The 13,946-nt window shown below is 49.4% G+C and overlaps 1 protein-coding gene across 1 annotated transcript in view; it reads right to left on the bottom strand.

Moving 5' to 3' along the window:
• CERCAM (cerebral endothelial cell adhesion molecule) overlaps positions 1 to 13,946 on the bottom strand; it is a 306,391-nt gene that overhangs the window by 95,280 nt on the left and 197,165 nt on the right. Inside the window, exons 7-8 of the mRNA XM_085614124.1 lie at positions 13,085 to 13,161; positions 12,541 to 12,647 (exon numbers count right to left, since the gene is read on the bottom strand). Of these exons, the coding sequence (XP_085470250.1) occupies positions 12,541 to 12,647; positions 13,085 to 13,161 (184 nt within the window). The remainder of the gene's footprint in view (positions 1 to 12,540; positions 12,648 to 13,084; positions 13,162 to 13,946) is intronic.

Below are 13,946 nucleotides of genomic sequence, written 5' to 3'. Positions count from 1 at the left end.
ATTCTGTTCTCTCTGTCACTTGCACTTACTTGGCTTTAAACCGTACTGCTTGTGCTCCTCCATGCGTCTCTCCTAGTCCTGCTTGTGCTCCTGCATGCATCTCTCCTAGTCCTGCTTGTGCTCCTGCATGCATCTCTCCCCATCCTGCGCAGTGCTGCTGCATGCGTCTCTCCCCGTTCTGCGCAGTGCTCCTGCATGCATCTCTCCCCATCCTGTGCAGTGCTGCTGCATGCGTCTCTCCCCGTTCTGCGCAGTGCTCCTGCATGCATCTCTCCCCATCCTGCGCAGTGCTCCTGCATTTATCTCTCCCCGTCCTGCGCCGTGCTCCTGCATGCATCTTGCCCCATCCTGCGCAGCACTCCTGCATGCGTCTCTCCCGTCCTGCACAGTGCTCCTGCATGCATATCTCCCCATCCTGCGCAGCGCTCCTGCATGCAACTCTCCCCGTCCTGCTTGTGCTCCTGCATGCATCTCTCCTAGTCCTGCTTGTGCTCCTGCATGCATCTCTCCCCGTCCTGTTTGTGCTGCTGCATGCATCTCTCCCAGTCCTGCTTGTGCTCTCCCCATCCTAAGTAGCGCTCCTGCATGCATCTCTCCCAGTCCTGCAGGACGGGGAGGGACGCACACAGGAGCACTGCGCAGGACAGGGAGAGATGAATGCATGAGCACTGCCCAGGATGGGGAGAGACGCATGCAGGAGCGCTGCGCAGGATGGGGAGAGATGCATGCAGGAGCACTGCGCAGGATGGGGAGAGATAAATGCAGGAGCACTGCGCAGGATGGGGAGAGACGCATGCAGGAGCATTGCACAGGATGGGGAGAGATGCATGCAGGAGCACAAGCAGGACTGGGAGAGATGCATGCAGGAGCATAAGCAGGACTGGGAGAGATGCATGCAGGAGCACTGCGCAGGATGGGGAGAGATGCATGCAGGAGCGCTGCACAGTATGGGGAGAGACGCATGCAGCAGCACTGCGCAGGATGGGGAGAGATGCATGCAGGAGCACTGCACAGGATGTGGAGATATGCATGCAAGAGCACTGCGCAGGACGGGGAGAGACGCATGCAGGAGCGCTGCGCAGGATGGGGAGAGATGCATGCAGGAGCACTGCGCAGGACAGGGAGAGATAAATGCAGGAGCATAAGCAGGACTGGGAGAGATGCATGCAGGAGCACAAGCAGGACGGGGAGAGATGCATGCAGGAGCACTGCGCAGGGTGGGGAGAGATGCATGCAAGATCACAAGCAGGACAGGGAGAGATGCATGCAGGAGCACTGCACAGGACGGGGAGAGATAAATGCAGGAGCACTGCGCAGGATGGGGAGAGACGCATGCAGCAGCACTGCGCAGGATGGGGAGAGATGCATGCAGGAGCACAAGCAGGACTAGGAGTGATGCATGCAGGAGCACCGCTCAGGATGGGGAGTGATGCTTGCAGGAGCACAAGCAGGACTAGGAGAGATGCATACAGGAGCACAAGCAGGACGGGGAGAGACGCATGCAGGAGCGCTGCGCATGATGGGGAGAGACCCACGCAGGAGCACTGCTCAGGACGGGGAGAGACGCATGCAGGAGCGCTGCGCAGTACGGTTTAAAGCCAAGTGCAAGTGACAGAGAGAACAGAATTCCCCCTTTATGGTTTCGTTTTCAATTTAAAAGTGTATATGGATTTGTTACAACTACAATAGAATCTGGTGGTCTCAGAGAGAGGAGCAAAAAACAGGTTATCACAGCAACTAAGATTGAAAACACCCAGCGTGTATCCAAAAATGAAATGAACCCCGAAAGAGTGTATAGAGAGAGGCAGCCTTCGCCAGATGATAGGATGTCCATCAACTACCAAGAGAGGTCAGTGTCACCACTTGGATATCCTTCCTTCCTACCACAACTCTTCCAAATCACTGAGAGAGAGATACTGTGGATCGGACTGCGATCAGGCTACATCAAACAACAACAGAAGGAAGTGCAAACAAGAAAGAAGGAAATACTTGATTTGCTGTTATCTCCTTTTGAGAGTGGATATCGGTAGCTTGGGTGATGGAGTAGTCAGTGCAGTGCTAGTGAGTGAGATAAAAAATGGATGTGGGAGAGAGAAAATTACTTTAACGGAGATATCTCTGCCAGTCCAGTTAAAATAGTACAAAAGCAGTTTCCAACAAATAGACTGCTTCACAATATGGTCGACTAGTTTCAGCCTAAAGGGCCCCTAGCCCAGGCTTTCTTCAGGACCTAAATAAGATTGCTACTGCATTCTTCGGAAAAGTGAAATGTGCTGACAATAGTCGTCAGAATAAAACCTTTATAAAAATACCTCAAGACAAGCGGAGTGATCTTCACACCTATTTTGTATGAACACCTATTTTATATGAGATAAAAACCTCACCTCATCCGGTAACAACTCAGGTATGGGAGACCCCGCCCTATCCGTCGGTGCTGTATACATGTACCTGAACACCTGGTGCTATACACCTGTATATGCCTGTATGTCGGTACTATCCACCTGTATACCTGGTGCTATACACCTGCACATGGTGCTATAACCTGCATCTGTACACCTGGTGGTATAACCTGTGCTATATACCTGTATCTCTACACCTGGTGTCATACACCTGTACACCTGGTGCTAAATACCTGTATCTTTCCACCTGGTGTCATACGCCTGTACACCTGGTGCTATACACCTGGTGCTATACACCTATATTTGTACACCTGGTGCTATAAACCTGTACACTTGGTGATGTACATCTGTACACCTGGTGCGCTACACCTGGTGTTATATGTCTGTATACCTGGTATTATATACCTGTATAACTGGTGCTGTACACCTGCACATATCCACCTAATGCTGCACATCTGTACCTCTACACCTGTTTCTATAACCTGCACCTGTACCCCTGGTGCTATTACCTGTACATCTGGTGCTATACACCTGTACCAGGGTGCCTGGTGCTATACACCTGGTGCTATATACCTTTACACCAGGTTCTGTACACTTGGTGGTTATGCCTGTATACCTGGTACTATGCATCTGTAGTGTATACCTGATGCTATACACCTGCATCTGTACACCTGGTGCTATATACTTCTACACATTATGCTGTACATCTGCACCTAGTACTATAACCTACACCTACACACCTGGTGCTATAGCCTGTACCTGTACACCTGGTGATATATCCTTGTACACCTGGTGCTGTACATCTGTTTTATAAACCTGTACCTGTATACCTAGTGATATACACCCGATGCTGTACACCTGGTGCTATAAACCTATACCTTGCACCTGGTGCTATACGCCTGTCCGCCTGGTGCTATACACTTGTACACCTGGTGCTATACACGTGTACACCTGGTGCTACACACCTGCATACCTTGTGTTATATGCCTGTACACCTGATGCTATAACCTGTACACCTGGTGCTATAACCTGCACCTGTAAACCTGGTGCTATACACCTGTAAACCTGGTGCTATATACATATACACCTGGTGCTATACACCTGTACCTGTACACCTGATGCTATAACCTGCACCTGTAAACCTGATGCTATAATCTGTACACCTGATGCTATACACCTGTACACCTGGTGTTAATCACCTGTAACTGTGCACTTGGTGCTAACCACCGGATGCTTTACACCAGGCTCTGTTCACCTGGTATTATATGTCTGCATATCTGGTACTATAAACCCATATACCTGGTGCTGTACATCTGCACCTGTACGCCTGGTGCTATAACCTGTACCTGTACACCTGGTGTTATACACCTGTACCTGCACTCTTTCACCTGGTGCTATGCACCTGTACCTGCACCTGTACACCTGGTGCTATAACCTGCACCTGTACACCTGGTGGTATACGCCTGCACCTGTACACCTGGTGCTGTACACCTGATGCTATACACCTGTACCTGTACACCTGATGCTATAACCTGCACCTGTAAACCTGATGCTATAATCTGTACACCTGGTGCTATACACCTGTACACCAGGTGTTAATCACCTGTAACTGTACACTTGGTGCTAACCACCGGATGCTTTACACAAGGCTCTGTTCACCTGGTATTATATGTCTGCATATCTGGTACTATAAACCCATATACCTGGTGCTGTACATCTGCACCTGTACGCCTGGTGCTATAACCTGTACCTGTACACCTGGTGTTATACACCTGTACCTTCACTCTTTCACCTGGTGCTATGCACCTGTACCTGCACCTGTACACCTGGTGCTATAAGCTGCACCTGTACACCTGGTGGTATACGCCTGCACCTGTACACCTGGTGCTGTACACCTGATGCTATACACATGTACCTGTACACCTGGTGTTATACATCTGTACCTGTACACCCATTGCTATACACCTGTATATGTACCTGTACACCTGGTGTACTACACCTGTACCTGTACACCAATTGCTATAAACATGTACACCTGGTGCTATACACCTGTACCTGCATCTGTACATCTGGTGTTATACACCTGGTGCCTCAACCTGTGCACCTGTTGCTATACACCTGTATCTGCACCTGTAGACCTGGTGTTATACACCTGTACCTGTACACCTGGTGCTATACACGTGGTTCTACAACCTGTGCACCTGTTGCTATACACCTGTAGCTGCATCTGTTCACCTGGTGTTATACACTTGTACCTGTACACCTGGTGTACTACACCTGTACCTGTACACCTATTGTTATAAACATGTACACCTGGTGCTATACACCTGTACCTGCATCTGTACACCTGGTGTTATACACCTGTACCTGTACACCTGGTGTTATACACCTGGTGCTACAACCTGTGCACCTGTTGCTATACACCTGTATCTGCACCTGTAGACCTGGTGTTATACACCTGTACCTGTACACCTGGTGCTATACACATGGTTCTACAACCTGTGCACCTGTTGCTATACATCTGTAGCTGCATCTGTTCACCTGGTGTTATACACCTGTACATGTACACCTGGTATTGTACCCCTGTACCTTTGCACCTGGTGTTATACACCTGTACCTGTGCACCTGGTGTTATACACCTGGTGATACAACCTGTGCACCTGTTGCTATACATCTGTATCTGCACCTGTACACCTGGTGTTATACACCTGTTCCTGTACAACTGGTGTTATACACCTGTACCTGTACACCTGGTGCTATACACCTGTACCTGTACACCTGGTGTTACACACCTGTACCTGTAAACCTGGTGTTATACACCTGTACCTGTACACCCGGTGCTATACACCTGTACATGCACCTTTACACCTTGTGTTATACACCTGTACTAGCACCTGTACACCTGGTGCTATCGACCTATACCTGTGCACCTGGTGTTATACACCTGTACCTGTGCACCAGGTGTTATACACCTAGTACTACAACCTATATACATTTTGTCCACAGTCTTGATGACTATCTCTAACTAGAATATAGGGCTTGGTGACCCCACAGGAAGCCTTTAACCTACTCCTGCGTGAACCTGACTGTGGCCTCTCACATGCCGTCTATAGCAATGGCTCTTCCGGTGACCTCTAGCCTGCTGCATGTTACATGTATGAGCCAGCAGCTGACCTATCCCTCGCCATGTACTCCACCAGTGATACTGAGCTGAGCTTTCACCAGGGCTTTATAGCATTGATGACCTCTGAGGCAACCGTCCTCCTGCATTGCTGGTGACCCTACACATTTCCACTATAATAGTGTTCATCAGCCATCAATAGCCCTTCAGGCTTCTAGCTCTTCAGGCTACCCCCACTGGCAACCATCGGCCATCAGTGCCCTTGTGACAACCTCTCAAGTACAAAAAGAACAATAGATGGACAGAATGCTGAACAAGCTCACCCCAGTACAGAGATCTGTGATTTTTATCTGAACTCCACAAGTAAGCATTTTGCCAATGTTTGTTAGACTGGAGTGAGAATGGTAAATCTGATCTTGCCCAATGTATGCATTGCCTCCAGTGTTTCTTAGACCGAAGTTACAATACTGAATCTCTTCCCCTAATGAGTGGGCCTTCTTCAATGCTTGTTAGAATCAGGGGTGGGCACAACACGCGGACTTTCACTCCGCGGACTTTCACTCCCTGGAATTCCGCACAGTTGCATAAAACCTCAGTGAGATTCAGCGGAGTTTTACCAACGGGCGAACATCTGCAAGTCATGCTGCACACACTGAGTTGTAGCACTGGGAGCATGTTCCGCACTGAAACATCAGCACAAACAACAGCACCACGCGGTGTGCCAGACGGCGGGGCCTCTCGAGACGGTTTTGCTGCAGCTCGAGTAGATTAAAAATCCTTTCTCACTGTGAACTGTCATGACTGCCGTAACCGCTCCCGTTGGGAACATCTAGCCGGTACCCTCCGAGCTCATGAAAAACACGCAATGGGATGCCAATTGTCGTTCGCGCGTGCCCTCAAGAAAACCCTAGCCACGCAGCGGTTGGCGGAGTTTGTCCGGAACCCCGCATTACAAGCGTAACGCAGAATAGGCAAAACTCAGCAGACACCGCCGGTGGAGTAGAATATATCAACCCCCCCCCTCGTTAGAATAGAGTTAGCATAGTAAACGCTACTCTCCTCACACAATGTATTTAGTTCCGCGGTGGTTGTCGGATTGTATTTAGGATAATGTACTTGGAAAGAATAGCACTAAAATGGAAAAAAGAGGGCACCTGAATATAGAATGTGAGAAGCAAACATGATCGAGTGAGGAAAAGAGTTCAATATTCAAGTTGGGAATCTGCTGGCACTGTATTATGCGAGGTCTAAACAAATCTAGAACTTCAGGATGAACCTGAAGAGGGAGGGCAATGCTCGAATATAGACGAAGCAGGAGAGACTGAGGGAAGGACCCATGGAGAGAATCTAATGCTCACAGCGACAACGCAGAGGTGCAGCGTGGCGTTTGGAGAGACAATGATGGTGGAAACGACTGGATATATTAAAGTTCTTATTGATTGAGGGGTTGGGTGAATTTATGCTGCATGTTGTAATGCATTGTTCTTCTTGCGAACAAATTCATGAAATATATATACAAAAAGGAATAAATATGTATGGTTTGAGTATATTTATTTTTAAAATAACTTTCGATCGGTTTTCGGTTACATCATCTTACTTTATCCAGGACTTGAAAAAAGCATAATGTAAGCATATTTAATTTAAGAGATTTTTTTAATTCTTATATTTAATTATATAATGTTTTCTTTGTGCACAGTTTTTAGCATTTGTAAAATATTCATTTTTGTTAGACTTTCACATTTTACTTATAATGTATGAATACATTTTAAATGTATTTCTTGATCCTGAATAGCATGTTTTTGTTGTGTTTTTGTTCTTTACTATAAATTAATAAACATGTTTTTCAGTAAGAATTATTTATATTTGAATGATAAATGTATTATTTAGAAACTAATATTAAAGTGCATTTTTTAAAGTTAAATGTATTTAAAAAAATAAGGGTTATAAATCTTCGTTTGATTTATATTTTTCAAATATAGTAATATTTTCCAAATAAAGTAACATTTTTCAACATATAACTCATTTTCAATAAAAAATAATGTTAATTACAATTAAATATATACATACTTACCATTATAATGCAAATATTCTGGACCTAGAGTCTTTGTAATTTACATTACAGTTATGTAAAAACATTATTTTGCGTAGTCAATGCTTTGACTACGATATTTTTGTACCGCAATATTTTTGTCATACAACCCCACTAACCCTACAACGCTGCTCACATGCAGTTTATGGCATCAGGAACCTTGCAGCAATCTCTCACTCTCTACCTCCTGCATCATTAACTCTGCAGTGCCACATCCCCTGCTGCTGTTGGTATTAGTAACCCTATGGTGACCTCTCACTTGCCATTTATGGCATCAATGACTTTGGAGGTGACCTCTCTCCTGCTGTCTGTGCCATCCATAACTCTGAAGTAACCTCCCGAGTGCCATCTACGGGGTCATGAACCCTGTGGTGACATCATTTGCCACTTGTGGTTTTATGACCCTGGAGGAGACCTCTCCTGCCATGGAGGCCACTGATGGATCTGCGGAGACTAATCCCCTGCCATGGATGCCACTGATTGGTCTGCAGAGACCAATCCCCTGCCATGTATGCCACTGATGGGTCTACGGAGACCAATGCCCTGCCATGGATGCCACTGATGGATCTACGGAGACCAATCCCCTGCCATGGATGCCACTGATGGATCTGCAGAGACCAATCTCCTGCCATGGATGCCACTGATGGATCTGCAGAGACCAATCTCCTGCCATGTATGCCACTGATGGATCTGCAGAGACCAATCCTCTGCCATGGATGCCACTGATGGGTCAGCAGAGACCAACCTCCTGCCATGTATGCCACTGATGGATCTGCAGAGACCAATCCCCTGCCATGGATGCCACTGATGGATCTACGGAGACCAATCCCCTGCCATGGATGCCACTGATGGATCTGCAGAGACCAATCTCCTGCCATGGATGCCACTGATGGATCTGCAGAGACCAATCCTCTGCCATGGATACCACTGATGGGTCAGCAGAGACCAATCTCCTGCCATGTATGCCACTGATGGTTCTACAGAGACCAATCCCCTGCATGGATGCCACTGATGGGTCTGCAGAGACCAATCTCCTGCCATGTATGCCACTGATGGTTCTACAGAGACCAATCCCCTGCATGGATGCCACTGATGGGTCTGCAGAGACCAATCCCCTGCCATGGATGCCACTGATGGATCTACAGAGACCAATCCCCTGCCATGGATGCCACTGATGGATCTGCAGAGACCAATCTCCTGCCATGTATGCCACTGATGGATCTGCAGAGACCAATCCCCTGCCATGGACGCCACTGATGGATCTGCAGAGACCAATCCCCTGCATGGATGCCACTGATGGATCTGCGGAGACCAATCCCCTGCATGGATGCCACTGATTGGTCTGCAGAGACCAATCCCCTGCCATGTATGCCACTGATTGGTCTGCAGAGACCAATCCCCTGCCATGTATGCCACTGATGGGTCTACGGAGACCAATGCCCTGCCATGGATGCCACTGATGGATCTACGGAGACCAATCCCCTGCCATGGATGCCACTGATGGATCTGCAGAGACCAATCTCCTGCCATGTATGCCACTGATGGATCTGCAAAGACCAATCCCCTGCCATGGATGCCACTGATGGATCTGCAGAGACCAATCCCCTGCCATGGAGGCCACTGATGGATCTGCAGAGACCAATTCCCTGCCATGGATGCCACTGATGGGTCAGCAGAGACCAACCTCCTGCCATGTATGCCACTGATGGTTCTACAGAGACCAATCCCCTGCATGGATGCCACTGATGGGTCTGCAGAGACCAATCTCCTGCCAGGTATGCCACTGATGGATATGCGGAGACCAATCCTCTGCCATGGATGCCACTGATGGGTCAGCAGAGACCAACCTCCTGCCATGTATGCCACTGATGGATCTGCAGAGACCAATCCCCTGCCATGGATGCCACTGATGGATCTGCAGAGACCAATCCCCTGCATGGATGCCATCGATGGGTCTGCAAAGACCAATCTGTAGTATCTTCATGTTGTTTTATTATGTACTGTGTTATCTTGTTCCTAGCTGCTCAGCCAGTGTGAGTGTTCTGTGTGGAATGTTGGTGAGTGGGCCATGAGTCGAATGCTTGAGTGACTGGGTATGAGTGGTGACAGTTGGTGGAAGGGCTAAGCAGCTAGCAGGCTGCTCCTGGTGGGGCTGCTGTACAGGATCTAAGCTACTTGTTATCATCTTGAATAAACTTACTTAAACTACATCTACCAGTGTGGACTATTGTACTACACAATTCCCTGCCATGGATGTCACTGATGGGTCTGCAGAGACCAATCCCCTACATGGATGCAACTGATGGATCCGCAGAGACCAATCCCCTGCCATGGATGCCACTCATGGTTCTGCAGATACCAATCCCCTGCAATGGATGCTACTGTTGGATCTACAGTGACCAATCCCCTGCCATGGATGCCACTGATTGGTCTGCAAAGACCAACCTCCTGCCATGTATGCCACTGATGGATATGCAGAGACCCATCCCCTGCCATGGACGCCACTGATTGGTCTGCAGAGACCAACCTCCTGCCATGTATGCCACTGATGGATCTGAAGAGACCAATCCCCTACCATGGATGCCACTGATGGGTCTACAGAGACCAATCCCTTGCCATGGACGCCACTGATGGGTCTGCGGAGACCAATCCCCTGCCATGGACGCCACTGATGGGTCTGCAGAGACCAATCCCCTTCCATTGACACCACTGATGGATCTACGGAGACCAATCCCCTGCCATGGATGCCAATGATGGTTCTGCAGAGACCAATCCCCTGCCATGGACGCCACTGATGGATCTACGGAGACCAATCCCCTGCCATGGATGCCACTGATGGTTCTGCAGAGACCAATCCCCTGCCATGGACGCCACTGATGATTCTGCAGAGACCAATCCCCTGCCCTGGACGCCACTGATGGATCTGCAGAGACCAGTCCTTTGCCATGGACGCCACTGATGGGTCTGCGGAGACCAATCCCCTGCCATGGATGCCACTGATTGATCTGCAGAGGCCAATCCCCTGCCATGGATGCCACTGATGGGTCTGCAGAGACCCATCCCCTGCCATGGATGCCACTGATGGGTCTGCACACACCAGTCCCCTGCCATGGATGCCATTGATGGGTCTGCACAGACCAATCCCCTGCCATGGACGCCACTGATGGGTCTTGGAGACCAAACCCCAGCCATGGATGCCCCTTGTAGGTCTGAAGAGACCAATCGCCTGCCATGGATGCCACTGATGGATCTGCAGAGACCAATCCCTTGCCATGGATGCCACTGATTGTTCTGCAGAGACCAACCTCCTACCATGGACGCCACTGATGGATCTGCAGAGACCAATCCCTTGCCATGGATGCCACTGATTGTTCTGCAGAGACCAATCCCCTACCATGGATGCCACTCATGGGTCTGCGGAGACCAAACCCCAGCCATGGATGCCACTTTTAGGTCTGCAGAGACCAATCGCCTGCCATGAATGCCACTGATGGATCTGCAGAGACCAATCCCCTGGCAGTTACGGCGGCGGTAATGTTGAAGGGACCGCTAATCTGCACCAGTAATCCACTAGTGAACTACTATTTTACCTCTGTGGTGTACTTTCACTCTCTCTACCACAATGATGATCCCAGAAGTGACCGCTCAGCTTATGCCCATGACCTCATGACCTCAGTATCCCTCCAATGAATTCTCACCTGCTACCAATGACCTTAGTATCCCTCCAGTGAACTCCCACCTGTGGCCCATGACCTCAGTATCCTTCCAGTGAACTTTCGCCTGTTGCCAATGACCTCAGTATCCCTCCAGTGAACTTTCACCTGATGTCCATAACCTCAGTAACCCTCAAGTAAACTTTCACCTGTGGCCCATGACCTCAGTATCCTTCCGGTGAACTTTCACCTGCTGCCAATAACCTCAGTATCCCTCCAGTGAACTCTCACCTGCTGTCCATGACCTCAGTAACCTTCCAATGAACTCTCACCTGCTGTCCATGACCTCAGTATCCCTCCAGTGAACTCTCACCTGCTGTCCATGACCTCACCATCCCTCCGGTGAACTCTTAACTGCTGTCCATGACCTCATTAATATCACTCTGGCAAACTCTCACCTGCTGTCCATGACCTCAGTATCCCTCTGGGAAAATCTCACCTCCTGTCCAAGACCTCAGTATCCCTCCAGTGAACTCTCACCTGCTGCCCATGACCTCAGTATCCCTCCAGTGAACTCTCAACTGCTGCCCATGACCTCAGTATCCCTCCAGTGAACTCTCACCTGTGGCCCATGACCTCAGTATCCCTCCAGTGAACTCTCACCTGCTGCCCATGACCTCAGTATCCCTCCAGTGAACTCTCACCTGCTGCCCATGACCTCAGTATCCCTCCAGTGAACTCTCACCTGCTGCCCATGACCTCAGTATCCCTCCAGTGAACTCTCACCTGCTGCCCATGACCTCAGTATCCCTCCAGTGAACTCTCACCTGTGGCCCATGACCTCAGTATCCCTCCAGTGAACTCTCACCTGCTGTCCGTGACCTCAGTATCCCTCCAGTGAACTCTCACCTGCTGCCCATGACCTCAGTATCCCTCCAGTGAACTCTCACCTGCTGCCCATGACCTCAGTATCCCTCCAGTGAACTCTCACCTGCTGCCCATGACCTCAGTATCCCTTCAGTGAACTCTCACCTGCTGCCCATGACCTCTGTATCCCTCCAGTGAACTCTCACCTGCTGCCCATGACCTCAGTATCCCTCCAGTGAACTCTCACCTGCTGCCCATGACCTCAGTATCCCTCCAGTGAACTCTCACCTGCTGCCCATGACCTCAGTATCCCTCCAGTGAACTCTCACCTGCTGCCCATGACCTCAGTATCCCTCCAGTGAACTCTCACCTGCTGCCCATGACCTCAGTATCCCTCTAGTGAATTCTCACCTGCCATCTATGGCTTCGAAGACACTGCAGCTGATCTGCTGCTCATAGAGCGAGTTCAGCATTCGTTGCCGCCGGTCTGGGCGCCGAAGCAGATTAATCAGGAAAACCTGTAACCATCCCAAGGAAAAAGAGAGATCAGAGCCACAGTGAGACATTCAAACCAGTCTGTGATTGTGAGCAGATGCCAGGAGTTCATGGAGAAGAGTGTACCTATAAAAGTGTCGGAGCTCCCCTACCCTCATCGAAATCATGGCAAGGAGGGGATCTGCAAATACTATGCAACCCCTGGGTTTATAGCAGGCAGTGGACAAGGTGGGGAGCAAGGCTTGCAGGGTGAAAGGCATTAGCGGACATTGCAGATATCTCGTAGTCAGGGAGCACCAAGAGTGTCAACTGAACCCAGTGAGTAATAACTGGGGTTCTGGGTTCATGTAACTGGCACAGTTCATAGAGCAGAAGTGCACACTGCAAAGTACAAACCCTCCAAAGATGAGAAGAGGCTCCAGGTCAACAAGGAACAAGCAAGAGCCGAATGCAACCTTACCTCTCCAAAGCCCATTTTGTCTGGATGTTTAGGGGGCACGTGGACGTACTGGGAAGGAGCCATGGGGTGTCCATACACTGCAAGGCAAAGACAGGAGATCTGAGAAAGGCGGCACTTGCCAGTGCTGCTGGGCTCAATGAGCTCTATATAACAATGGACATTCATTCACATTAACTATCAAGGATCTACTTGAGAGGAACCTCATACCCCAGCACTCCAGCCCTGACTCTACCGCCATTCAACCTAGCTAGCAGCCTGTAGCCTTCCTTCACCCAAACCTCAAACACCCCAAGGTGGCCCAACCCACGATTCAAACACACCACCACGAGCCCTTTCCCATGTCTCAGCCACATTACCAGGACAGCTCGTTGACATAAGACTCAGTTACACCCACAAGTTGCCCCCCAGCCAAGATCCCATCACAAAGAGCATCGTCCGCCAAGCCAAGATCCCATCACAAAGAGCATCCTCCACCAAGCCAAGATTCCATCACAAAGAGCATCCTCCACCAAGCCAAGATCCCATCACAAAGAGCATCCTCCGCCAAGTCTATAATCACAGCAGCAAGACTTGATCCCCAAGCTCACTCCAACCTCAGATTCAGCCACACCCATGACTTGGCTTCCAAGCCATGATCTCGCAATCATCGGGCCCATCCTTATTTAGAGTTTGGCAGACCAGATCATCTTCCTAAATGTGTCAGATTTTCTGTCCATTAAAGTTAGAGTGCCATTTACATCAATAATTTTTTGGCAATGTCCCATATACGCCCACCTCAGATATCATCTGGTTCATCCTCAGACGAAGACCTTAACTACATGACTCAGCCACACCACCTGGAAGAATTCTTCTTCCTTTTTCC

Source organism: Triturus cristatus, chromosome 1_2 (assembly GCF_964204655.1).
Source record: "Triturus cristatus chromosome 1_2, aTriCri1.1, whole genome shotgun sequence".
In the NCBI taxonomy this organism is placed as follows: domain Eukaryota; kingdom Metazoa; phylum Chordata; class Amphibia; order Caudata; family Salamandridae; genus Triturus; species Triturus cristatus.
This window is presented reverse-complemented; position numbering and strand designations above follow the sequence as displayed.